This window comes from Salvelinus alpinus, chromosome 23 (assembly GCF_045679555.1).
Source record: "Salvelinus alpinus chromosome 23, SLU_Salpinus.1, whole genome shotgun sequence".
Taxonomy (NCBI): domain Eukaryota; kingdom Metazoa; phylum Chordata; class Actinopteri; order Salmoniformes; family Salmonidae; genus Salvelinus; species Salvelinus alpinus.
Genome location: NC_092108.1, coordinates 11752317 through 11779618, shown reverse-complemented (window position 1 = coordinate 11779618; position 27302 = coordinate 11752317). Strand labels below are relative to the sequence as shown.

At 44.3% G+C, this 27302-nt stretch overlaps 1 protein-coding gene across 3 annotated transcripts; it reads left to right on the top strand.

The window, feature by feature from the left end:
* The first annotated feature begins 2259 nt into the window (after window positions 1–2259).
* LOC139550216 (myelin protein P0-like) lies at window positions 2260–25873 on the top strand. 3 transcript variants are annotated; one of them, XM_071360940.1, is made up of 6 exons: window positions 2260–2489; window positions 5216–5382; window positions 6610–6823; window positions 7437–7566; window positions 7966–8014; window positions 18979–21148. In XM_071360940.1, the coding sequence occupies exons 1-6, from the start codon at window positions 2444–2446 to the stop codon at window positions 19066–19068; spliced, it is 696 nt and encodes a 231-aa protein (XP_071217041.1). In that variant the 5' UTR covers window positions 2260–2443; the 3' UTR covers window positions 19069–21148. The 3 variants fall into 3 exon arrangements, with proteins under 3 accessions (XP_071217041.1, XP_071217043.1, XP_071217042.1); XM_071360942.1 differs by lacking the exon at window positions 18979–21148 and adding an exon at window positions 24221–25873 and having other exon boundaries at window positions 2269–2489; XM_071360941.1 differs by having other exon boundaries at window positions 2269–2489; window positions 18663–19065.
* Window positions 25874–27302: the final 1429 nt, after the last annotated feature.

Here is a 27302-nt window from a genome sequence, read left to right as displayed (position 1 = left end):
GCGGCCCAGACTCGGGCCACATGACGTCGGGCGAGTCTGACTCTCAGCCGAGTGCTCCGACTCTCAGCCGGAATCAGCCCAGATCCACTATGCTAGCTGGGTGGTTGGTGAGCGGACCCCAGACCTCACAACCATAAAGGGCAATGGGTTCTATAACTGATTCATTTATGTTTAGCCAGATCCTATTTGGTATGTCGAATATTATGTTCCTCTTGATGGCATAGAAGGCCCTTCTTGCCTTGTCTCTCAGATCGTTCACAGCTTTGTGGAAGTTACCCGTGGCGCTGATGTTTAAGCCGAGGTATGTATAGTTTTTTTTGTGCTCTAGGGCAACGGTGTCTAGATGGAATTTTTATTCGTGGTCCTGGCAACTAGACCTTTTTTGGAACACCATTATTTTTCTCTTACTGAGACTTACTGTCAGGGCCCAGGTCTGGCAGAATCTGTGCAGAAGATCTAGGTGCTGCTGTAGGCCCTCCTTGGTTGGGGACAGAAGCACCAGATCATCCGCAAACAGTAGACATTTGACTTCAGATTCTAGTAGGGTGAGGGTGCTGCAGACTGTTCTAGTGCCATATTGGTTGGTGAACGGACCCCAGACGTCACAACCATAAAGGGCTCTCTCTCTCTCCCTCTCTCTGTCGCTGTATCTCTCTCTCTCTCTCTCTCTCTCTCTCTCTCTCTCTCTCTCTCTCTCTCTCTGTCTCTCTGTCTCTCTCTGTCTCTGTCTCTCTCTCTCTCTCTCTCTCTCTCTCTCTCTCTCTCTCTCTCTGTCTCTATCTCTCTCTCTGTCTCTGTCTCTCTCTCTCTCTCTCTCTCTCTCTCTCTCTCTCTCTCTCTCTCTCTCTCTCTCTCTCTCTCTCTCTCTCTCTCTCTCTCTCTCTCTCTCTCTCTCTCTCTCTGTCTCTGTCTCTGTCTCTGTCTCTGTCTCTCTGTCTCTGTCTCTCTCTCTGTCTCTCTCTCTAATACAGTAGTTTGCCTTGGCAATCTCCATTCTGCCACTGCAGAAAACTTTGGAAGTTTGCCACACGTTCCTTTCAGTGGACAGATTTATAAACTATTTCCTGTTTCCTCTGCCTTATGGCAAGGCTTAATCATTTAGAACACACACTGAGCTAGATCTCTGCCATCAGGTCTAGTGAAGTGATCCGTCGGTCTGTTGTTGAAACGGAACCCTGCTCCTTACATAGTGCACTACTTTTGACAAGAGCCATCTATCCTCTGGCCCACTAGTTGTTCTCCCTATGGGCTCTGGTCAAAAGAAGTGCACTATATAGGGAATAGGGTGCCATTCGGGATGCAACCCTGGTCTAATGGGAAGCCACATGACATGTTCTGATAGGGAGAGGAGAGCGACCTAATAGTGGGTCAGCGGATAGCAGGAGTGTAATGTTAAACAATAGTCTCCGCATAGATTCAATCGACCCGCCGTAGATGTCACCGTCGGCTAAACTAATTGATATTTATGTCATATGACAGGTTGATGGATTGTGCATCCTCCTGGAGTGGATGGCTCTCGTACTTATAAACAAAACCTTTCTCTGCGTCTTTCCCACTCTCTCTGTCTGCGTTGGCTCTCATGTCTGTGTGTCCCAGTGTCCTCATGTCAACCCATCTATATATATCTGGTCTCTCTCTCTCTCTGTTTTACAGGAATAAGCGGAGTGGGAGCTCTGCAGAGGGAGGCAGGAGGAGAATACAACGCTTTGTCTGGATGGAGAGAGAGAGGAGAGAGAGAGGTTGGAGAGGAAGAAGGCGCCATTGAAAGACAGGCCAGTCTCCCCCTGTGCCTCTGTCCCTCTCTCCATTGAAAGACAGGCCAGTCTCCCCCTGTGCCCCTCTCTCCCTCCATTGTTTGTCTGCTAGACGTCAGCAAACAGGCAGGAATTCGGAGAGAGGGAGGAGAGAGAAAGGGAGAGAGGGAAGACTTGGGACCTTTGTTTTCCATTCCTCTCTCCGCATCCCGGTGGAAAAACAGGGGGATGATGGACAGGGTTACACTGACCTCGTTAGAGACCTGCTCCCCCAACCTTCTAATCAAGGACTGATTTAGACCTGGGACACCAGGTGGGTGCAATTAACTATCAGGTAGAACAGAAAACCTTAAGTACTCACGGCCTCCAGACTCAAATTTGAATACCCCTGTCCTGTCCCATAACACACAGGAAATGACATCATTCTGGGACAATACATGATGTGTTAAAGAGTGACGGTGTAGATTGTTATACATTTGAGGTGTAGGTGGAGAGAGGGAGAGAGGGAGGAATGGGCCGGGCCGTGGAGAGAGAGAGGGGTGTGGTTGGGTATAAACCCTGGGACAGTAGGGTTCTGTTGTTGTCCTCTGTCCTGGCACCCTGCATCACTCTGTCCTCTCTCTCCATCGCTCCATAGCGGGACTCCTCCATCTGCAACATCCCTTCAGGAACCCAAAGAGTCAGGAACCATGCTGACCATTTTGGCGCTGGCATCGGTCATACTGCTTGGAATAGGTAAAAATTGTATTTGATTTTGTCTTTATATATTCTTAATCTCAGCCCTAACCCTAATTATTTTCACAATTATAAGGCCACAGTAATGTGAAGTGTAACTGCGTTCAATTTCTGTGATTTATGGTTAAAAAAAAGTTCCTTCTAATATGTTAATTCTATGACTAAACCTTCTAATTTGATTGGTGAATAGTGCTGCCAGACCTTTATCAACATCTGGGTTAAAGGTCGAAGAGCACATAGGGTCAGTTACACAATTTGAATAAATAACAGATATGATGAATGATCTCCTATGCTTTACACAGGCTTGGTATTTCATTCTCAGCTGTACATTGAATTCATCCCGTCGGTCGCTGACTCTGGGTGACTCTGGGTGACTCTGGGTGTCTCTGGGTGACTCTGGGTGACTCTGGGCGACTGATATTGTTAGATATTAATTAAAGGGAAGGCAAGTAAAGGAAACCTGTCAGATGATTGGTTGGTCTTGTAATACATTGTTATGCGGATGTTATATTGTTGTGACGGAATTCCATAAGGCTCACAAAGTCAGAGTGAGGGTATCAATATTGGGACTCACTCTGAGACAGTGTGTTGACAGCATTTTTACACTTGAGCAGAGATCCTTTTTCTTTTCCCTGATTTTTTACAGCTTTGTCAAAATGTTTATTAAAAACGTCAAGTCTTATTCCATTGACATGTTCTCTGCTGGCTGACATCAGTTATTCAAGGACGCTGGAGTTGTGATCTGCTGAGAGTTTCAGCCTGTGAACATTTTTAATGTGCATTTTTTATATATCCACTACCGTTCAAAAGTTTGTGGTCACTTAGAAATGTCCTTGTTTTTGAAACAAATGCACATTTTCTGTCCATTAAAATAACATCAAATTGATCCGATATACAGTGTAGACATTGTTAATGTTGTAAATGACTATTGTAGCTGGAAACGGCTGATTTTTAATGGAATATCTACACAGGCGTACAGAGGCCCATTATCAGCAAACATCACTCCTGTGTTCCAGTGGCACATTGTGTTAGCTAATCCAAGTTTATTGATCATTAGAAATTGATCATTAGAAAACCCTTTTGCAATTATGTTAGCACAGCTGAAATCTGTTGTTCTGATTAAAGAAGCAATAAAACTGGCCTTCTTTAGACTAGTTGAATATCTGGAGCATCAGCAATTGTGGGTTCGATTACAGGCTCAAAATGTCCAGAAACAAAGAACTTTCTTCTGAAACTCGTCAGTCTATTCTTGTTCTGAGAAATTAATGCTATTCCGTGCCAAGAAACTGAAGATCTCGTACAACGCTGTGTACTACTCCCTTCACAGAACAGCCCAAACTGGCTCTAACCAGAATAGAAAGAGGAGTGGGAGACCCCGGTGCACAAATAAGCAAGAGGACAAGTACATTAGAGTGTCTAGTTTGAGAAACAGACGCCTCACAAGTCCTCAACTGGCAGCTTCATTAAATAGTACCCGCAAAACACCAGTCTCAATGTCAACAGTGAAGTGGCGACTCCGGGACGCTGGCCTTACAGGCAGAGCTGCAAAGAAAAAGCCATATCTCAGACTGGCCAATAAAAAGAAAAGATTAAGACGGGCAAAAGAACACAGACACTGGACAGAGGAACTCTGCCTAGAAGGCCAGCATCCCGGAGTCGCCTCTTCACTGTTGACGTTGAGACTGGTGTTTTGCGGGTACTATTTAATGAAGCTGCCAGTTGAGGACTTGTGAGGCGTCTGTTTCTCAAACTAGACACTCTAATGTACTCCCACTCCTCTTTTCTAATGATCAATTAGCCTTTTAAAATAATAAACTTGGATTAGCTAACACAACGTGCCATTGGAACACAGGAGTGATGGTTGCTGATAATGGGCCTCTGTACACCTATGTAGATATTAACATTTACTATATTAGTTTTATATAGATTTTATTGCAAATACAGAATTTACATTCATATTTCAAGGACACAACATAGAAAAATAAGCTATGGATATTTCTATTCTGTGGATAGTTTTTGTAATGTTGCGCTTTTTAGTTAGTATCAATCAACTCCAATCTTTGTTGCCTGCCATCATAACTTGTGTTCATAGGGCCTTTTGCCCTTGGATAAACAGGGGTTGTGTGTGTATGGATGTTGAAGTGTATATAAAAGGTTTTGAAACCGAAGAAAAACGTTGAAAATAACATGTCTGTTCCACTAGGTCTACTTGTCCGTCTTGTCAAAGTAAATGAAATGGTCCATCCACACCATACTAGTTTTGAAGGTTGTGTTGGTTTATTGATGTGAATAAAAGGGGTTAGAACGATAGACTCGACAATAGTCTTGGAAGGATCCTCTTGAAAAAAACACCTTGCAACTCAAAAACATTCTCTACTCCACTCTATCCCGTTGTCTCTGTCTTATTACCCAGGGACAAAGTTTTGGCATGTGCAGCTTAGATTTTTCTTATTTAACCCTGCGTGCCCCAGTCCACTGTATCATCTTGTCTGTTTTTAAAGTATTGTCCTTTTATATCCCCAGAAAAATAGTTTTGAACCGTGCTGATCTTTCGTGTTTATATTTTTTTATTGAAAGCGCCATAAAAATGAACAATGGTGGAAACATACACACATAGATAGAATGCTACAATGGTGATGGGGTAAAAAAGGAAGAGTGAAAAGAGGTTATTATGAACCACATGAGTGTTCATCTTTCTCATTTAACCCCGTCTTTAACCCCTATAGTGCCCCAGCAGTCGGAGGCCATCGTCATCTACACGGGCTGGGAGCGTCACGCCCTAGTGGGGTCAGACATTCGTCTGTCATGTTCATTCTTCTCCTGGCGCTGGACTTCCGATGACGTCACCTTCTCCTGGAGCTACCGGGCCGACGGATCCAGGGACACCATCTCTGTATATAAGCACCTTTTCTTTATCAATCCATTCTCTATCAATCCATTATCCTCCTATATCACTCCATCCTCTATCACTCCATCCTCTATCAATCCATTATCCTCCTCTATCACTCCATCCTCTATCAATTCATTCTCTATCACTCCATTATCCTCCTCTATCCATTCTCTATCACTCCATTCTATATCACTCCATTATCCTCCTATATCCTTCTCTATCACTCCCTTCTCTATCAATCCATTATCCTTCTCTATCCTTCTCTAACACTCCATTCTCTAACACTCCATTCTCTATCACTCCATCCTCTGTCACTCCATTCTCTATCACTCCATTATCCTCCTATATCCTTCTCTATCACTCCATTTTTTATCACTCCATTCTCTATCAATCCATTATCCTCCTCTATCCTACTCTAACACTCCATTCTCTATCACTCCATCCTCTATCACTCCATTCTCTATCACTCCATTATCCTCCTCTATCATTCTCTATCACTCCATTCTCTATCACTCCATTCTCTATCACTCCATCCTCTATCATTCCATTATCCTCCTTTATCTTTCTCTAACAGGTTCATTCTCTATCATTCCATTATCCTTTTTTATCTTTCTCTATCACTCAGTCCTCATCTCCTTCTCATTGTACTCATCTCCCCATATCACCCTGACTAGAGCCCTGGTCAAAAGTAGTACACTAAATAGGGAATAGGGTGCTATTTAGGATGCAGACTCTCACTCGGTTCTCATCTCCTCCTCATTCCCGTCCTCTCACCTGGTGCCAGCTCTTTCATTTCAGTCTCTCTCACCTTATCTGACTGTTTCCATCTTATTATGTCTCTCTCCTCGTTGTGATTTGCCCTCCATGGCTCCCAATTTCCCCCTTTTATCCCCCCGTCTCTCTCTCTCCTACTCTCATTATCTATCTCCTTCTCTCCTCCGCTTTCATCTACCTCTTGCCTCCCTCTGAAATGATATCATTTCCTTCCTTCTTACTCCTCTCCAAAAAACAGTTAATGAACTTACAAGTCTCTTCTTTTAACACATTTAATCTCACACTGCTGTATGGGCTGGTCTAAAATGGCCCCTTAGTATTCCCTCATTTGAACCTTTACCAATACAAAAGTACTTCACTACATAGGGAATAGCATGCCATTTTGGATTCAACCTTAGCCTAGATGTAAAACCACACAAGAAAGAAACTGAATACCTTCCCTGTTCCGTGCTCCAGGTCTTTCACTACACTGGTGGAGCCCCCTATGTGGACAACAAGGGACAGTTCAGAGACAGGCTGGAGTTCGTGGGGAACCCCGGTCGCCGGGATGGATCCATCCTACTCAAGAACCTGGACTACGGAGACAACGGCACCTTCACCTGTGATGCCAAGAACCCGCCTGACATAGTGGGACGCGCCTCCAGTGTCAGACTGCTGGTCTTTGAAAAAGGTGAGAGCATTACTAGCCTGAGGATCAGTCTGATGTCACACTCCCTGCTTTGGTATGACAAGTCGTGACAAAGGAACGGCATGAAGGCACCAACAGATCTGGGAACGGGTTATAGAATTACATATATACAGTTCCTAGAATAGATATTGGCATCCTAGTAGCATGCCTAATAAATCCATCTACCATCTTGGTCAGGAAAACTTCAATTCTAGAAATGGATCAAATTATATCTAGGTTTATACAGACAGGTCTATTTCATCAACCACTGTAGTGAATTAAAGGGTCCGTCATCACAATCAGAAGCAGCGCAGTGCCACAATCATCCAGAATCATGATCAGAATTCTAAATCAGACTGCACACTTAAGCAAGCCCTGATTTGTGCTAATATGTTGTTTAATGTCAAAGTGTTTTCTTGTCTTCTTCATATTTCTCTCCATCCCTCCCTCTCTCTTTTCATCCTCATTGCTCTTGCTATATTTGACAATTTCTTTCTTTCTTTCCTTCCTTCTTTCTTTCTTTCCTTCTTTCTTTCCTTCTTTCTTTCCTTCTTTCTTTGTTTTTCTCTCTCTCTCGCTCTCTCTTTCTCCACCCCCCTTCCCTTCACTCTCTCAGTTCCCATCCAGGCCGGAGTGATCACAGGGTCCATCATCGGTGCGGTGCTGGGTCTGTTGGTGCTCGTCGTGGTCATCTACTATCTCATGAGGTTCCTGGTGGCCCGCAGAGTCTTCAACCTCAGTGTCAGGTCAGTGTCCCTGTGCCTGGGTCTGAGGCCCAAGCTTGAGCTCCTTCTGTATGGCTTAGCTGTCACTGGGTCGTCTTTTCTGATTGAACAGATAGAGAGAGAGGATGGAAGTGCAGAAAGTTAGGGACAGGTTGTGTCAAAGCTAGCCATGTGTGTCAGAGGCTGAGGCATTACCCCTAGACCAGCCCTCTGCACAGGAAAGAAGTTGACCTCTATTGACACTTTACAGTCTATCTATGTTGCTGTGTCTCATAACCTAGCGGGAGAAACAGTGCTGTGTTCTTTGCGATAGCTATAAGGCAGGCAGTACTATACGGTTACAGGAGCAGTACATCCCTTTGACCACCGGAGGCAGAGGTTCTACATCCTCCTAACTTGGTTCTCTTTTGTTTCCTCCAGCAAACATGGAAAGAAAGGGAAGGGTAAAGAGGGATCACAGCAGAGACAGGTAAGTCCTCTCAGCGTCGACTCAATCACAATGATTTCACAACGTTAGCATCTCACTCACAACAACTACACATCGACAGTACCTCACTCACAATAACTACACAACAACAGTACCTCACTCACAACAACTACACAACAACAGTACCTCACTCACAACAACTACACATTGACAGTACCTCACTCACAACAACTACACAACAACAGCAGTTCAATCACAACAACAACAGCTCACAACTACAGCACACAAGTGCCATACAACACAAGTCATGTCAGAGTACAGCACCTATATAACAGCTCATACTATAACAACATGGTTACACACAGTCCCAGAACCACACAGTCCCAGAACCACACAGTCCCAGAAACACTCAAGCTAAAGTACCACCCCTCCCATCTCTTATCCCCCCCCCTTCATTTTAAACCTCCTCAAAGGCCAGACAAACACAATGGGTAAATAGCTTTAAGGCATAATGATAATAACACAGAAGAGCAGCACTGTGAAATGGCTGCAGCAAGGTCCTGTTGTACAGTAATTCAATTCCCTGTGAATGGAACTGATTTGCTCTCAGTGGGAGAGAAAGGAGAATACGAGGGAGACCTGCTGATTCTACCTCCTTTGAGCCAAATGTAAATCACTGGCCCATTATTGGCTCACAGTTATCCCAAATTACACAGAGTCACACTGCGGATAAGTGCAGGGCTTGGGGATGGATAGCTCTTAGGCTGCGTCCCAAAATGGCACCCTGTTCCCTATACACTGCACTACTTTTGACCAGAATAGTGCACTATATAGGGAATAGGGTGCCATTTTGGGACATGACCTTAGTATTGGATTAATAAAACACTCATTATTTCTTGTGTGCTTTTGGGATTACCAGCAGTTCCTCCAGGGCGAATCAAGTTGTATTATTTTGGGAGAGAGATTTCTTGTTAAATAGATGATGATGTATGACATGCTGTTAAACTACAAACACCTAAAGACCTATTATTCCATCCTATCGATCAGTTCAGCTCCGTCTAAAAATGAAATGAACTAAGACATCTTAATGGAAGTAGTCAAAGGAATAGGTTTGCAAAATTCGGGTAACTTGAAAACAATATCCAGGATTTCCTGAAGCAGGAATTTGGGGAAAACCTGTACATTTTGGGACATTTTACAGAATTATACAACCCTACCAAGGGAAAGTGTGGCATGTAGTCACTTTCTTATAGCATTGTTCAGAAACATACATATTAAAGCAAGTATGCAGCTAGCGAATAAACTGTAGCACTGTGTGGTGGGCTTGCGGCTGGAGGTCAGTACATTATCAGGGGTTAGAGGCAGGGGTCCTTCTGTCTACCTCAGTACCAGAGGGATCTCTAATTCTCATCTTTACACAGCTCACTGGCTGCCTCCCAAATGGAATCCTATTCCCTATATATCAGGGGTAGGCAACTAGATTCAGCTGCGGGCTGATTTTTGTTGGAACGGATGGTCTGGGGGCCGGAACAGAATTATAACAATATGTACACTGTTAATTGACCACAACTAAGCCCAGAAAGATATTGTATTTGAAAATATATAAAAATTCATACCTTGATTACATTGAGACACGATCACATATCTCTTTTTTTATCCGTGAGAATACTTGGGAACATATTTCCTACATTAGACACATTTTTTGTTGAATTCCTGGTAATTTTACAGTCTTTTACAGTCAAAAAACGAAGAAAATAAATAAATAAATAAATCACTCGCTGGTCAGTTTTGGACATGGGCCACCTGTTGCTGACCACTGACCCATATAGTCTACTACTAGCAGAACTCTATGGGCCTTGGTCAAAAGCAAAAGACTCTTTTAGTAATAGTGTTAAATCCTCTGTATCATGTGTATGTGAACAATAAACATAGATTTTTGTCAAAACTAGTCGACTATATGGGGAACTGAGTGCTACTTGGAACGCACACACTGTCACATGACTGACAGTCAGTTTGAGTTGCAGTCAGTCACACAACGCCCGGAGGTTGGCTGCATAAATGAATAATAAAACACAAAGCCAAAGGTTTCTGAAATATAAACTTGAAGTCTCCCCATGTGTGATTCATTTCTCCTCACTATGGCTGCTCTCTTTTAAACCTACAGTATGTAAACACGTTTACAGGTTAAACCTACAGTATGTAAACACGTTTACAGGTTAAACCTACAGTATGTTAACAGGTTTACAGGTTAAACCTACAGTATGTTTACAGGTTAAACATACAGTATGTAAACATGTTTACAGGTTAAACATACAGTATGTAAACACGTTTACAGGTTAAACCTACAGTATGTAAACACGTTTACAGGTTAAACCTACAGTATGTTAACAGGTTTACAGGTTAAACCTACAGTATGTAAATACATTTACAGGTTAAACCTACAGTATGTTAACACGTTTACAGGTTAAACCTACAGTATGTTAACAGGTTTACAGGTTAAACCTACAGTATGTTTACAGGTTAAACATACAGTATGTAAACATGTTTACAGGTTAAACATACAGTATGTAAACACGTTTACAGGTTAAACCTACAGTATGTAAACACGTTTACAGGTTAAACCTACAGTATGTTAACAGGTTTACAGGTTAAACCTACAGTATGTAAATACGTTTACAGGTTAAACCTACAGTATGTTAACACGTTTACAGGTTAAACCTACAGTATGTTAACAGGTTTACAGGTTAAACCTACAGTATGTTTACAGGTTTACAGGTTAAACCTACAGTATGTTTACAGGTTAAACATACAGTATGTAAACATGTTTACAGGTTAAACCTACAGTATGTTAACACATTTACAGGTTAAATCTACGGTATGTTAACAGGTTAAATCTACAGTATGTTAACACGTTTACAGGTTAAACCTACAGTATGTTAACACGTTTACAGGTTAAACCTACAGTATGTTTACAGGTTTACAGGTTAAACCTACAGTATGTTTACAGGTTAAACATACAGTATGTAAACATGTTTACAGGTTAAACCTACAGTATGTTAACACGTTTACAGGTTAAACCTACGGTATGTTTACAGGTTAAACCTAAAGTGTGTTAACACGTTTACAGGTTAAACATACAGTATGTTTACAGGTTTACAGGTTAAACCTACAGTATGTTAACACGTTTACAGGTTAAACCTACAGTATGTTTACAGGTTAAACCTACAGTGTGTTAACATGTTTACAGGTTAAACATACAGTATGTAAACACGTTTACAGGTTAAACCTACAGTATGTAAACACGTTTACAGGTTAAACCTACAGTATGTTTACAGGTTTACAGGTTAAACCTACAGTATGTTAACACGTTTACAGGTTAAACCTACAGTATGTTTACAGGTTTACAGGTTAAACCTACAGTATGTTTACAGGTTAAACATACAGTATGTAAACACGTTTACAGTTTAAACCTACAGTATGTAAATACGTTTACAGGTTAAACCTACAGTATGTAAATACGTTTATAGGTTAAACCTACAGTATGTTAACACGTTTACAGGGTTTTCATATGTAGGGTTTACTTACACTCTAAAACAGGCCTTATCTACGTCCCAAATGTCATCCTATGCAGTACATAGTGCACTACTTTTTACCAGAGTCCTTTGGGCCCCTAGACAAAATTAGTGCACTATACAGTATAGGGAATAAGGTGCCATTTGGGACACGAATAGGGTTTTCATATATAGGGTATAGTTACAGTCGTAAAACGTCCCGTTTGATCAAAACAGCCTTATTTAGTGCTACGCTGACTCGCCACAATGTTTATCCACACTGTATCTTCATTATTTCTGTTTGCTGGGCTTGCACAATGATAGCTGCGTCCCAAATGGCACCCTATTCCCTCTATAGTGCACTACTTTTGAACAGAGCCTCTATAGTGCACTACTTTTGACCAGGGCCTCTATAGTGCACTACTTTTGACCAGAGCCTCTATAGTGCACTACTTTTGACCAGGGCCTCTATAGTGCACTACTTTTGACCAGAGCCTCTATAGTGCACTACTTTTGACCAGAGCCTCTATAGTGCACTACTTTTGACCAGAGCCTCTATAGTGCACTACTTTTGACCAGAGCCTCTATAGTGCACTACTTTTGACCAGAGCCTCTATAGTGCACTACTTTTGACCAGAGCCTCTATAGTGCACTACTTTTGACCAGAGCCTCTATAGTGCACTACTTTTGACCAGGGCCCTATGAGGAGTATTTTAGTTATTTTTATTTTACCTTTATTTTAGGAGGGAGTCACCATTATAGGGTACCATTCAAAAGTAGTGCACTATTATATAGGCAATAGCGTGCCATTTGGGATGCAGATATCGTGTGGCTTCTTCATTCACCATTACTGAGGGCGGGAGGGAGGGAGGGAGGGAGGGGGAACAGCTAGTATCTGACTGCCCTGGAGGCTGAAGCAGCATCACACAATCAGGCTGTACTGGAATGATAATACAGTGCATTTAATATTAATCCCAGCTAACGCACCATCCCCACCCATTCTCTCCCGCCATCCCTCCACTCCTTCCTCTCTCTCACTGACTCATTCACATTCTCTTTATCCAGGCGCTGTCTTCCCCTTTCTTTCAGTCACACCTCCCTCCTTCTCCTGTCTGTCTATCCTTTGTCTTTTCTCTCCAGATGGCCGTGAGAAGCCCCTGTCTTTCTGTCTCTGTCTCTGTCTCTGTCTCTGTCTCTGTCTCTGTCTCTGTCTCTGTCTCTGTCTCTGTCTCCACAGGTGACGGTTAGTCGTTAGCGTTTGGCTCAGTTTATGTTTAACTGATCCATCCTCTAATCAATCTCTACCTCTCTACCTGTCTCTACCTCTCTACCTGTCTCTACCTGTCTCTACCTGTCTCTACCTCTAACCTGTCTCTACCTGTCTCTACCTCTCTACTGTCTCTACTATCTGTCTCTACCTCTCTACCTGTCTCTACCTCTCTACCTGTCTCTACCTGTCTCTACCTGTCTTTCTACCTCTCTACCTGTCTCTACCTGTCTCTAACTCTCTTTCTACCTCTCTACCTGTCTCTACATGTCTCTACCTCTCTACCTGTCTCTACCTGTCTCTACCTGTCTCTACCTGTCTCTACCTCTAACCTGTCTCTGCCTCTCTATCTGTCTCTACCTGTCTCTACCTGTCTCTACCTCTCTTTCTACCTCTCTACCTGTCTCTACCTCTCTACCTGTCTCTACCTCTCTACCTGTCTCTACCTGTTTCTACCTGTCTTTCTACCTCTCTACCTGTCTCTACCTGTCTCTAACTCTCTTTCTACCTCTCTACCTGTCTCTACCTCTCTACCTGTCTCTACCTGTCTCTACCTCTCTACCTGTCTCTACCTCTATTTCTACCTCTCTACCTCTCTCTACCTGTCTCTACCTCTATTTCTACCTCTCTACCTCTCTACCTGTCTCTACCTCTATTTCTACCTCTCTACCTCTCTACCTGTCTCTACCTCTATTTCTACCTGTCTACCTCTCTACCTCTCTTTCTACCTCTCTTTCTACCTGTCTACCTCTCTACATGTCTACATCTCTACCTGTCTACCTCTCTTTCTACCTGTCTACCTCTCTTTCTACCTCTCTTTCTACCTCTCTTTCTACCTCTCTACCTCTCTTTCTACCTCTCTACCTCTCTTTCTACCTCTCTACCTCTCTTTCTACCTCCCTACCTGTCTCTCTTCTTCTCTACCTGCCTCTACCTCTCTACCTGCCTCTACCTCTCTACCTGTCCTCTACCTCTCTACCTGTCTCTTCCTCTCTACCTGTCTCTCTACCTCCCTACCTGTCTTTCTACCTGTCTCTCTTCCTCTCTACCTGTCTCTACCTCTCTACCTGTCTCTACCTCTCTACCTGTCTCTACCTCTCTACCTGTCTCTACCTCTCTACCTGTCTCTCTACCTCTCTACCTGTTTCTACCTCTTTACCTGTCTCTACCTGTCTCTCTACCTGTCTCTACCTGTCTCTCTACCTGTCTCTACCTCTCTACCTGTCTCTCTACCTCTCTACCTGTTTCTACTTCTCTGTCTCCTGTCTCTCTACCTGTCTCTACCTGTCTCTACCTGTCTCTCTACCTGTCTCTACCCACCTCTACATGTCTCTCTGCCTGTCTCTCTGTTTGTCAGTGAGCTGTGTTAGTATTCAGGCAGGGGCTTAGCTCCTAAACCCTTCCCTAGTCACCTTCTAACTAATTTCTCTGTCTGTCAGTGAGCTGTGTTAGTATTCAGGCAGGGACTTAGCTCTTACACCCCTCCCTAGTCACCTTCTGACTGATTTATCTGGCTGCGTCCAAAATGGCACCCTGTTCCCTATGGGCCTGGTCAAAAGTAGTGCACTATATAGGTACGGGCCCTGGTCAAAAGTAGTGCACTATATAGGTACGGGCCCTGGTCAAAAGTAGTGCACTGTATAGGTACGGGCCCTGGTCAAAAGTAGTGCACTATATAGGTACGGGCCCTGGTCAAAAGTAGTGCACTATATAGGTACGGGCCCTGGTCAAAAGTAGTGCACTATATAGGTACGGGCCCTGGTCAAAAGTAGTGCACTATATAGGTACGGGCCCTGGTCAAAAGTAGTGCACTATATAGGTACGGGCCCTGGTCAAAAGTAGTGCACTGTATAGGTACGGGCCCTGGTCAAAAGTAGTGCACTATATAGGTACGGGCCCTGGTCAAAAGTAGTGCACTATATACTGCAAATGCAAAAATCACTAACTACGAATTTGGTCAAATGTCTTTGATCTGTTGTAATGACACAAGAACAAGCCAGTTGATCAGAATATATCATAGAGTGTCAGAAATTGCTGTCTGTCTAGACAGAAAAATACTTTGAAGTCAGATTTAGCCTTTGTTGTGCAGTAGCAGGGAATAGGGTATAGGCAATGGGGTATAGGGAATAGGTTTTAGGGAATAGGGTATAGGGAATAGGGTGCCATTTAGGATGCAAAATCTGTCTGTAGCCACTGTAACTAGAGCCATGTACCTACCCTGTACACTGTCCATAGCCCCTGTAACTAGAGCCATGTACCTACCCTATACCCTGTCCATAGCCCCTGTAACTAGAGCCATGTACCTACCTTGTACCCTGTCCATAGCCCCTGTAACTAGAGCCATGTACCTACCCTATACCCTGTCCATAGCCACTGTAACTAGAGCCATGTACCTACCCTGTACCCTGTCCATAGCCACTGTAGAGCCATGTATCTACCCTGTACCCTGTCCATAGCCACTGTAACTAGAGCCATGTACCTACCCTGTCCATAGCCACTGTAGAGCCATGTACATACCCTGTACCCTGTCCATAGCCACTGTAGAGCCAAGTACCTACCCTGTACCCTGTCCATAGCCACTGTAGAGCCATGTACGAACCCTGTACCCTGTCCATAGCCACTGTAGAGCCATGTACCTACCCTGTACCCTGTCCATAGCCACTGTAGAGCCATGTACCTACCCTGTACCCTGTCTATAGCCACTGTAGAGTCATGTACCTACCCTGTACCCTGTCCATAGCCACTGTAGAGCCATGTACCAACCCTGTACCCTGTCCATAGCCACTGTAGAGCCATGTACCTACCCTGTACCCTGTCCATAGCCACTGTATAGCCATGTACCTACCCTGTACCCTGTCCATAGCCACTGTAGAGCCATGTACCTACCCTGTACCCTGTCCATAGCCACTGTAGAACCATGTACCTACCCTGTACCCTGTCCATAGCCACTGTAGAGCCATGTACCAACCCTGTACCCTGTCCATAGCCACTGTAGAGCCATGTATCTACCCTGTACCCTGTCCATAGCCACTGTAGAGCCATGTACATACCCTGTACCCTGTCCATAGCCACTGTAGAGCCATGTACCTACCCTGTACCCTGTCCATAGCCACTGTAACTAGAGCCATGTACCTACCCTGTACCCTGTCCATAGCCACTGTAACTAGAGCCATGTACCTACCCTGTACCCTGTCCATAGCCACTGTAACTAGAGCCATGTATCTACCCTGTACCCTGTCCATAGCCACTGTAGAGCCATGTACCTACCCTGTACCCTGTCCATAGCCACTGTAGAGCCATGTACCTACCCTGTACCCTGTCCATAGCCACTGTAGAGCCATGTACCTACCCTGTACCCTGTCCATAGCCACTGTAGAGCCATGTACCTACCCTGTACCCTGTCCATAGCCACTGTAGAGCCATGTACCTACCCTGTACCCTGTCCATAGCCACTGTAGAGCCATGTACCTACCCTGTACCCTGTCCATAGCCACTGTAGAGCCATGTACCTACCCTGTACCCTGTCCATAGCCACTGTAGAGCCATGTACCTACCCTGTACCCTGTCCATAGCCACTGTAGAGCCATGTACCTACCCTGTACCCTGTCCATAGCCACTGTAGAGCCATGTACCTACCCTGTACCCTGTCCATGAGCACACTGTAGAGCCATGTACCTACCCTGTACCCTGTCCATAGCCACTGTAGAGTCATGTACCTACCCTGTACCCTGTCCATAGCCACTGTAGAGCCATGTACCTACCCTGTACCCTGTCCATAGCCACTGTAGAGCCATGTACCTACCCTGTACCCTGTCCATAGCCACTGTAGAGTCATGTACCTACCCTGTACCCTGTCCATAGCCACTGTAGAGCCATGGACCTACCCTGTACCCTGTCCATAGCCACTGTAGAGTCATGTACCTACCCTGTACCCTGTCCATAGCCACTGTAGAGTCATGTACCTACCCTGTACCCTGTCCATAGCCACTGTAGAGACATGTACCTACCCTGTACCCTGTCCATAGCCACTGTAGAGCCATGTACCTACCCTGTACCCTGTCCATAGCCACTGTAGAGTCATGTACCTACCCTGTACCCTGTCCATAGCCACTGTAGAGTCATGTACCTACCCTGTACCCTGTCCATAGCCACTGTAGAGTCATGTACCTACCCTGTACCCTGTCCATAGCCACTGTAGAGTCATGTACCTACCCTGTACCCTGTCCATAGCCACTGTAGAGTCATGTACCTACCCTGTACCCTGTCCATAGCCACTGTAGAGCCATGTACCTACAATGTACCCTGTCCATAGACACTGTAGAGTCATGTACCTACCCTGTACCCTGTCCATAGCCACTGTAGAGCCATGTACCTACCCTGTACCCTGTCCATAGCCACTGTAGAGCCATGTACCTACCCTGTACCCTGTCCATAGCCACTGTAGAGCCATGTACCTACCCTGTACCCTGTCCATAGCCACTGTAGAGCCATGTACCTACCCTGTACCCTGTCCATAGCCACTGTAGAGCCATGTACCTACCCTGTACCCTGTCCATAGCCACTGTAGAGTCATGTACCTACCCTGTACCCTGTCCATAGCCACTGTAGAGTCATGTACCTACCCTGTACCCTGTCCATAGCCACTGTAGAGCCATGTACCTACCCTGTACCCTGTCCATAGCCACTGTAGAGCCATGTACCTACCCTGTACCCTGTCCATAGCCACTGTAGAGCCATGTACCTACCCTGTACCCTGTCCATAGACACTGTAGAGCCATGTACCTACCCTGTACCCTGTCCATAGACACTGTAGAGTCATGTACCTACCCTGTACCCTGTCCATAGCCACTGTAGAGTCATGTACCTACCCTGTACCCTGTCCATAGCCACTGTAGAGCCATGTACCTACCCTGTACCCTGTCCATAGCCACTGTAGAGCCATGTACCTACCCTGTACCCTGTCCATAGCCACTGTAGAGTCATGTACCTACCCTGTACCCTGCCCATAGCCACTGTAGTGTCATGTACCTACCCTGTACCCTGTCCATAGCCACTGTAGAGCCATGTACCTACCCTGTAACCTGTCCATAGTGTAGAGTCATGTACCTACCCTGTACCCTGTCCATAGCCACTGTAGAGTCATGTACCTACCCTGTACCCTGTCCATAGCCACTGTAGAGCCATGTACCTACCCTGTACCCTGTCCATAGCAGCCCAGTATATATTTCTACTTGCGTTTCTTTTTTAGTCAATTAGATTCCTCTGACCTTTTCCTTTCACCAACTCAGAAGCCACTTTCCTCGCTGTATTTTCCGTACAGACCGTGGCTGAGTCCTCAATGGCAGCCCTATTCTATTTAGTGTGTATTAATTTTAAACCAGGGCCCATAGGGCCAAAAGCAGTGCAGTATATAGAGAATAGGGGGGCATTTGGGATATACCTTATGCCCTTACCCCTTGAGCTTCCTCTTACTTACAATATACCCCTTTAAATAGTAACCACCTGTGGGTGGCCTCTCTCTCTCCTGTGGCCTTACCTTCCCAGCCACTCACATGTCTTTAGCTGCAGCAAGATGAGGGTTTGCAGAAATATGTTATTTTTCTATCATTATCACAGTCCATTCTATAGTGCTGATGAATGAGTGAGTGAACTGATGCACGTGTCAATTTGATTCAGTTGATTCAGTGTTGATTCAGTTTTGATTCAGTGACAAGCTGAATGTGAGATGGGTAGCAGGTGAGATGTGTTGATTCAGTTCTGATTCAGTGACAAGCTGAATGTGAGATGCGTAGCAGTCCTGTGTTAGATGTTAGATCTGTATGTAGCAGTCCTGTCTCTAACTCAAGGATGCTTGTTTTGTCACCCCCTGCAGCTCTGGAGACCTCCCCCCATCACTTGCCTACCCCTTACCTCCTAAATGTACCTCTCTCTGTCTCTTTTCCTCCTAAATGTACCTCTCTTCTCTGATGTAAATACCTCCCTCCTACCTTCAATCCTAATCCATCTGTTTCCTCATTTTTAACACGGCCATCTCTCCCCCATGTCCCCCGTGCTAACACATCTCTCCTCGCTCCTCTCCCCCTCTCTCTCCTCCCCTCTCCCCCCTTTCCCCCTCTCTCCTTTCTCACACTCTTCCTTTCCTGCTGAAGTGACTCCTCTCCTCCCCTCTTCCCTCCTCCTCTCCACAGGTCCCAGTTCTCTCCATCGGGGACCCGTCCAAGCTGAAGGCCGCCGCCTCAGAAAAGAAGAAGCAGGAGTCACGCAAGGATAAGAAATAGGATACGGAGAGCAGAGAGCTAGAGCCCCAACACACAGCCCACACAGCCCAGCACAAAGCACTGAGACAGCCAGGGAGAGCAGGAACAGGGGGAGGGGACTCACCCAAGGGGGAGAGGCCTGACAGGGTGCTGATGACCATTGAGCTGGAGCTCTCCAAGGGGGACAAAGAGGGGGAGGGGAATGGGGGTGGGTCCGCCTCAGCCAAATCAGCCAGCTTCCTGTCCCAGCTCGCCAAAAAACTGACCCTGAAATAAGTGAATGAGACAGACAGGGGTTTTACACGGAGGACGATACTATTCAAAATCATACTGGAGAGAGAGGCAGAGGAGGGTCTTAGAGAGGCGGTCCTAATGAACTAAAAGGCTACGTCTCAAATAGTACCCTATTCCTTATATAGTACACTACTTTAGACCAGAGCCCTATAGGTAGTAGTGCACTATATAGGGAATAGGGTGCCGTTTGGGAGGCAGAGTAAGTCTGTCTAGTACAGTATATTCCTTCCCACGAGATCTAAGCCTTTACAACTGAAACGATCATCATTAGGATCTTAATGCCACACTGAGGAGAACATAGACACAATAATGAGGAGAACATAGACACAATACTGAGGAGAACATAGACACAATACTGAGGAGAACATAGACACAATACTGAGGAGAACATAGACACAATACTGAGGAGAATATAGACACAATACTGAGGAGAACATAGACACAATACTGAGGAGAACATAGACACAATACTGAGGAGAATATAGACACAATACTGAGGAGAATATAGACACAATACTGAGGAGAACATAGACACAATACTGAGGAGAACATAGACACAATACTGAGGAGAATATAGACACAATACTGAGGAGAACATAGACACAATACTGAGGAGAACATAGACACAATACTGAGGAGAATATAGACACAATACTGAGGAGAATATAGACACAATACTGAGGAGAACATAGACACAATACTGAGGAGAACATAGACACAATACTGAGGAGAATATAGACACAATAATGAGGAGAACATAGACACAATACTGAGGAGAACATAGACACAATACTGAGGAGAATATAGACACAATACTGAGGAGAACATAGACACAATACTGAGGAGAACATAGACACAATACTGAGGAGAATATAGACACAATACTGAGGAGAACATAGACACAATACTGAGGTGAACATAGACACAATACTGAGGAGAACATAGACACAATACTGAGGAGAACATAGACACAATACTGAGGAGAACAGAGACACAATACTGACGAGAACATAGACACAATACTGAGGAGAATATAGACACAATACTGAGGAGAACATAGACACAATACTGAGGAGAACATAGACACAATACTGAGGAGAACATAGACACAATACTGATTCCAAAAGTATGACAAGTCAATGAAAGCCCTCCAACTACTAACTGTTACTGTCAGGTCATGAAACATGCCTTCTGGATCGCATCATCTGACTGCTGGTTGGATAACAACATCTGACTGCTGGTTGGATAGCATCTGAAAAGCTTTGTTTCCATCCTGTCATCTTAGATTTGATGCAAGGCAGTATTTCTCCACCACGTCTGTCTGACACTCATCACAAGGGTCCTGGATACAGGGACAACCCAATTTGTTATTTTCAGCTGTGTCCCAAATGGCATCTTGTTCCGTACATAGTGCACTCTGGGCCTTGGTCAAAAGTAGTGCACTATGTAAGGAATAGGGTGCCATTTGGAAGACAGAGTCTGACTTCCCCCTCACACTGGCGTTCTCTCTTTCCCTTTCCTCCTTTCAGTGGAACACTTTGTATTCAGACTCTTCTCATTGAAACTGTTCAAGTGGTTTTAAAAACTTTAAATGCTAACTCTTTCACATCCTCTCTTTCCTATTTATCTCCCCCTCTCTCTCGCTCTCTCTCTTTCCCCCTCTCTCTCCCCTTCTCTCTCGCTCTCTCTCTCCCCCCCACTCGCTCTCTCTCCCCCTGTCTCTTTCTCTCTCTCCCCCTCTCTCTCTCTCTCCCCCCCTATCTCATTTCCCTTATCTCTTTTTCTCCAATAAATTTTCTGAATCTTATTTCTCATGGTCTTGATTTCCTTCCACCTGACTGCTTCAGCTTCCATAGACCACACCCCTTTAGACCACACCCATTTAGACCACACAAATTTAGACCACACCCCTTCAGGGCACACCCCTTTCCATCTGCTCCACCTCCTGATGCACTTGTCCTATCTCATTAAGCCCTATGAAAGAGTAGTCCTATCAAACTCAGCGTCTCCTCTGCAGAATATACAACACATAACCCCTCCAGCTAGCATCAAGTAGAGCTGACCCAGTATAGACATGCAGTGTAATTTATGGACCCTGCTAATGTCGAGATACTAATGACTTCAGGGAGGGGTCAAATAGTTCCTGAAATGTCTATTAATGTTTCCTGCTGCTGGTTGCTTAGCTCAATGGCTCAATCAGATCAGATGAGAGTGGTGCGGAAAGAGAGTGTGAGTGCACCCTGCACTGACGAGTCAGACGAGTCAGAGAAATATGATTCCAAGCTCTTAGCTTGTGTCGATGGGTTCAATCCGTAGTTCTTTTCACCGGGTGATTCAATCCCTTCACATTTGAGCTAATGGAGGAGATAGTTCTACACTGGGCTGTGCTCTGCTGCTTGGCTGTCAGTGCATGCTGAAGGTCAGGTTATTTTGGGCTCCATAAGGGTGTATACAGGATTACTGTAACAGCTGCAAAACAGGAAAATACTTGTTTGTTTGTGACTGAGAGTATGTCCCGAATATCATTCTGTTCTCTCAGTTGTTGTGACTGAGAGTATGTCCTGAATGGCACTCTATTCTCTCTGTTGTTGTGACCGAGAGTATGTCCTGAATGGCACTCTATTCTCTCAGTTGTTGTGACTGAGAGTATGTCCCGAATGGCACTCTATTCTCTCTGTTGTTGTGACTGAGAGTATGTCCTGAATGGCACTCTATTCTCTCTGTTGTTGTGACCGAGAGTATGTCCTGAATGGCACTCTATTCTCTCTGTTGTTGTGACCGAGAGTATGTCCCGAATATCATTCTGTTCTCTCAGTTGTTGTGACTGAGAGTATGTCCTGAATGGCACTCTATTCTCTCAGTTGTTGTGACTGAGAGTATGTCCTGAATGGCACTCTATTCTCTCAGTTGTTGTGACTGAGAGTATGTCCCGAATGGCACTCTATTCTCTCTGTTGTTGTGACTGAGAGTATGTCCTGAATGGCACTCTATTCTCTCTGTTGTTGTGACTGAGAGTATGTCCTGAAAGGCACTCTATTCTCTCAGTTGTTGTGACTGAGAGTATGTCCTGAATGGCACTCTGTTCTCTCAGTTGTTGTGACTGAGAGTATGTCCTGAATGGCACTCTATTCTCTCTGTTGTTGTGACTGAGAGTATGTCCTGAATGGCACTCTATTCTCTCTGTTGTTGTGACTGAGAGTATGTCCTGAATGGCACTCTATTCTCTCTGTTGTTGTGACTGAGAGTATGTCCTGAATGGCACTCTCTCTGTTGTTGTGACTTAGAGTATGTCCTGAATGGCACTCTGTTCTCTCTGTTGTTGTGACTGAGAGTATGTCCTGAATGGCACTCTATTCTCTCAGTTGTTGTGACTGAGAGTATGTCCTGAATGGCACTCTATTCTCTCTGTTGTTGTGACTGAGAGTATGTCCTGAATGGCACTCTATTCTCTCTGTTGTTGTGACTGAGAGTATGTCCTGAATGGCACTCTATTCTCTCTGTTGTTGTGACTGAGAGTATGTCCTGAATGGCACTCTCTCTGTTGTTGTGACTGAGTCCTTGAAATTATGTTACGTTGCCAGCCAGTGGACATTCTCAGGCAATGACAACAGAGGGATACCAACAAGTGATTCATCCTTATACTCCTCCTGGTTATGTTGGTCCCGTTAATCCCTCCTGCATGTGTCTCCCCCACTCAGATCATTATGTTAGCACTTGCTGGCAACTGGATCTCTCTCTCTCTCTCTCTCTCTCTCTCTCTCTCTCTCTCTCTCTCTCTCTCTCTCTCTCTCTCTCTCTCTCTCTCTCTCTCTCTCTCTCACTCTCACTCTCACTCTCACTCTCACTCTCACTCTCACTCTCTCTCACTCTCACTATGTTCCCTCATAGATTACCCAATCCACTCTCCACTCTATACTTAAGCCTCTTCTATCTGTATAGATACAGACTGTATCAGACCTCTTCTATCTGTATAGATACAGACTGTATCAGACCTCTTCTATCTGTATAGATATAGACTGTATTAGACCTCTTCTATCTGTATAGATATAGACTGTATCAGACCTCTTCTATCTGTATAGATATAGACTGTATCAGACCTCTTCTATCTGTATAGATATAGGCTGTATCAGACCTCTTCTATCTGTATAGATACAGACTGTATCAGACCTCTTCTATCTGTATAGATATAGACTGTATCAGACCTCTTCTATCTGTATAGATACAGACTGTATTAGACCTCTTCTATCTGTATAGATATAGGCTGTATCAGACCTCTTCTATCTGTATAGATATAGACTGTATCAGACCTCTTCTATCTGTATAGATACAGACTGTATCAGACCTCTTCTATCTGTATAGATATAGACTGTATCAGACCTCTTCTATCTGTATAGATACAGACTGTATCAGACATCTTCTATCTGTATAGATACAGACTGTATCAGACCTCTTCTATCTGTATAGATACAGACTGTATCAGACCTCTTCTATCTGTATAGATATAGACTGTATCAGACCTCTTCTATCTGTATAGATACAGACTGTATCAGACCTCTTCTATCTGTATAGATATAGGCTGTATCAGACCTCTTCTATCTGTATAGATACAGACTGCATCAGATCTATTCTATCTGTATAGATATAGACTGTATCAGACCTCTTCTATCTGTATAGATATAGACTGTATCAGACCTCTTCTATCTGTATAGATACAGGCTGTATCAGACCTCTTCTATCTGTATAGATATAGGCTGTATCAGACCTCTTCTATCTGTATAGATACAGACTGTATCAGACAAAGGCAGACCCATCTCAAACAAATTCTTTCTTCTTCTTCCTCCTCCTCTTCTTCCTCCTCTTCTCGCTTTTTCAAACTCAGTGATGGACACCTCTCATCTCCTCCACCCCCCTGATCACCAACACCCCTCTCACTCCCCCACCAATGCCACCACACCCCTGCACGTTCATTCACCCACCATTTCTGCTGGTTGGAATGCCACGTCGCTGTCTTCTGCCCAACTATTGGCCAAGGATGGAAACTGGGCAGAATCATCCTCATTAGTTCTCATTGAAGACTTTAATTTAGCTATAGCTCTCTGCCGGTGGCAAAAGTGTGTGTTTTATGTGTCTATGTGTCTAGTCAGACTGTCATGTCAAACAAAAGATGAGGGAAAACTGTGTATATGTATGTCACCCTAAAGTAAATAGATATACATTACATTTTACTTTACATGTGCACGAAAACACATGGAGACCATGTTTTGTTTACGAGAGGCAGACATGTGATAGATCTTCTTATGACATTTGATCACATTTCTGCTCTTGTATCTGGAGAGGGATTCTGTGTGGCTGTTCATTTTTTTTGGTGCATATTTTCCAGGGGCGGAAAATAAAATAATGTTTCATTTCAGGTGTTTGTAAGCTGCATGGGGCTACAGGAGGCACTGGCACAGTGAGGGGGAGATTATGGGGAGGACAAGGGAGGGAAACTTCAGATGTTGCCCGTGGTAATGTGATTGGAAAAGAGAAGGTGGTTGCTGGGATGAAAATACTTTGGCGAGAGAGAGACTTATCTTGTGTGTTAAGCCAAACCAAAGTCCATATGTATCAGTAAAGATAAGGCCTCAGCTCTCTCTTTCAAGATCCTTACCCTGAGCTTCTGTTCTGAAGGATTGTTAGGGTATGCATGGTGGTTAGTGTAGTTCTGAATACTTGGTAGGCTATGCATGGTGGTTAGTGTAGTTCTGAATGATTGTTAGGCTATGCATGGTGGTTAGTGTAGTTCTGAAGGCTTGATAGGCTATGCATGGTGGTTAGTGTAGTTCTGAATGATTGTTAGGGTATGCATGGTGGTTAGTGTAGTTCTGAATGATTGTTAGGGTATGCATGGTGGTTAGTGTAGTTCTGAATGATTGTTAGGGTATGCATGGTGGTTAGTGTAGTTCTGAAGGCTTGTTAGGCTATGCATGGTGGTTAGTATAGTTCTGAATGATTGTTAGGGTATGCATGGTGGTTAGTGTAGTTCTGAATGATTGATAGGCTATGTATGGTGGTTAGTGTAGTTCTGAATGCGTTCTGTTCTTTTAGCTGTGGTCATAGGGAGTGAGCTAGTGTGAAGCACACCACGGTTCATTAAGGCAACAGGAACTAGATATCTCTGTTTACCCCAACGCTGTTTAACCAACTATCCATCATCAGATGTGAGTAGTTCGAATGTTTCTTTCATTCCTCTTCCAGTATGGCCACACAGACTCCTGATACCATACTACAAACTGCATTCAAATGTCTTCACACTGTTTGTTGGATGTATTGTGCACTGCATTAGTTTAGGTTGTTAGATAACATTCCTTTCTTAGACATTTTAAGCGTCTTACATTCTTTATGTTTTTTTATGCTTATAATTGAAGTGTACTAGTAATATAAATTCTACAGTCATGTAAAATGTGTTGTAACGGGAAGGTAAATAAAAATTAAAGCATCAAACACATCTCGGTTGTATAAGAAGAAATAAATAAACTCAAATTAAAGTGTCTATTCTCCATGTCTGTTTGAGTCAAGTATATTATGATAAGGCATTGGATCATTTATTTCAGGGATCGAGGTGGGGGCCACAAAAAATCTGAGCGCATCATGAGGGGGCCGCAGTGGCTCCCGGGTCTGCATACCCAGACATGCAATCAGAGCCGGCCTTAGACTTTTGGAGGCCCTAAGTGACATGCTGTTGGCCCCCATCTTGACAGCAGAGAGAAACATTCATAGTTTTAGAGTTCATTTCCTTCTATTCTGCATATTTTGCCATGGGGAGTAGAGAAAATGTTGCAGTTTTTAAGCAAATTTACTGCAATTCTACAAATTTTGCAATGAGGACGGAGAAAAATGTGCAGTTTTATAGCTAATTTCCTGCAATTCTACACATGTTGTTTTTATTTTTATTTTTTGTTATTTTTATTTTTATTTTTATTTTTTTGTTTTTTTATTTTTTTTGGACTTCCGGCGCCGAACAGGATGGCTGCCTCGCTTCGCGTTCCTTGGAAAATATGCAGTATTTTGTTTTTCTATGTGTTATTTCTTACATTGGTACCCCGGGTGATCTTAAGTTTCATTACATACAGCCGGGAGGAACTACTGAATATACGATTAACGTCAACTAACCACCCTTCCTACCAGGAATATGACTTTCCCGAAACGGATCCAGTGTCTTGCCTTCCACCCAATACAATGGACCTGATCCCAGCCGGCGAAGCTACACGACGCCGAAAAAGGGGCAAACGTAGCGGTCTCCTGGTCAGGCTTCGGAGACGAGCACATCGCGCTCCACTCCCTAGCATACTACTCGCCAATGTCCAGTCTCTTGAGAATAAGGTCGATGAAATCCGAGCACGGGTAACATTCGAGAGAGACATCAGGGATTGCAACGTGCTCTGCTTCACGGAAACATGGCTAACTGAAAAGACGCTAACGGAGTCGGTGCAGCCAGCTGGTTTCTTCACGCATCGCGCAGACAGAAACATACATCTTTCTGGTAAGAAGAGGGGCGGGGGGGTATGCCTCATGATTAACGAGACGTGGTGTGACCATCATAACAACACTCAGGAACTAAAGTCATTCTGTTCACCTGATCTAGAACTCCTCACAATCAAATGTAGACCGCATTATCTACCAAGGGAATTCACTTCGGTCATAATCACAGCCGTATATATTCCCCCCCAAGCAGACACATCGATGGCCCTGAACGAACTCTATCTGACTCTCTGTAAACTGGAAACCACACACCCTGAGGCTGCATTCATCGTAGCTGGGGATTTTAACAAGGCTAATCTAAAAACAAAACTCCCTAAATTCTATCAGCACATCGATTGTCCGACCAGGGCTGGCAGAACTCTGGACCATTGTTATACTAACTTCCGCGACGCATATAAGGCCCTCCCCCGCCCTCCTTTCGGAAAAGCTGACCACGACTC

Bases quoted from the DNA above. Each gene is read 5' to 3' on its own strand.
- LOC139550216 (XM_071360940.1), top strand. From the start codon at position 2,444: ATGCTGACCATTTTGGCGCTGGCATCGGTCATACTGCTTGGAATAG. The intron at 2,490-5,215 runs GTAAAAATTGTA...TAACCCCTATAG, and splicing joins GGTCATACTGCTTGGAATAG to TGCCCCAGCAGTCGGAGGCC. The intron at 5,383-6,609 runs GTATATAAGCAC...TCCGTGCTCCAG, and splicing joins GATCCAGGGACACCATCTCT to GTCTTTCACTACACTGGTGG.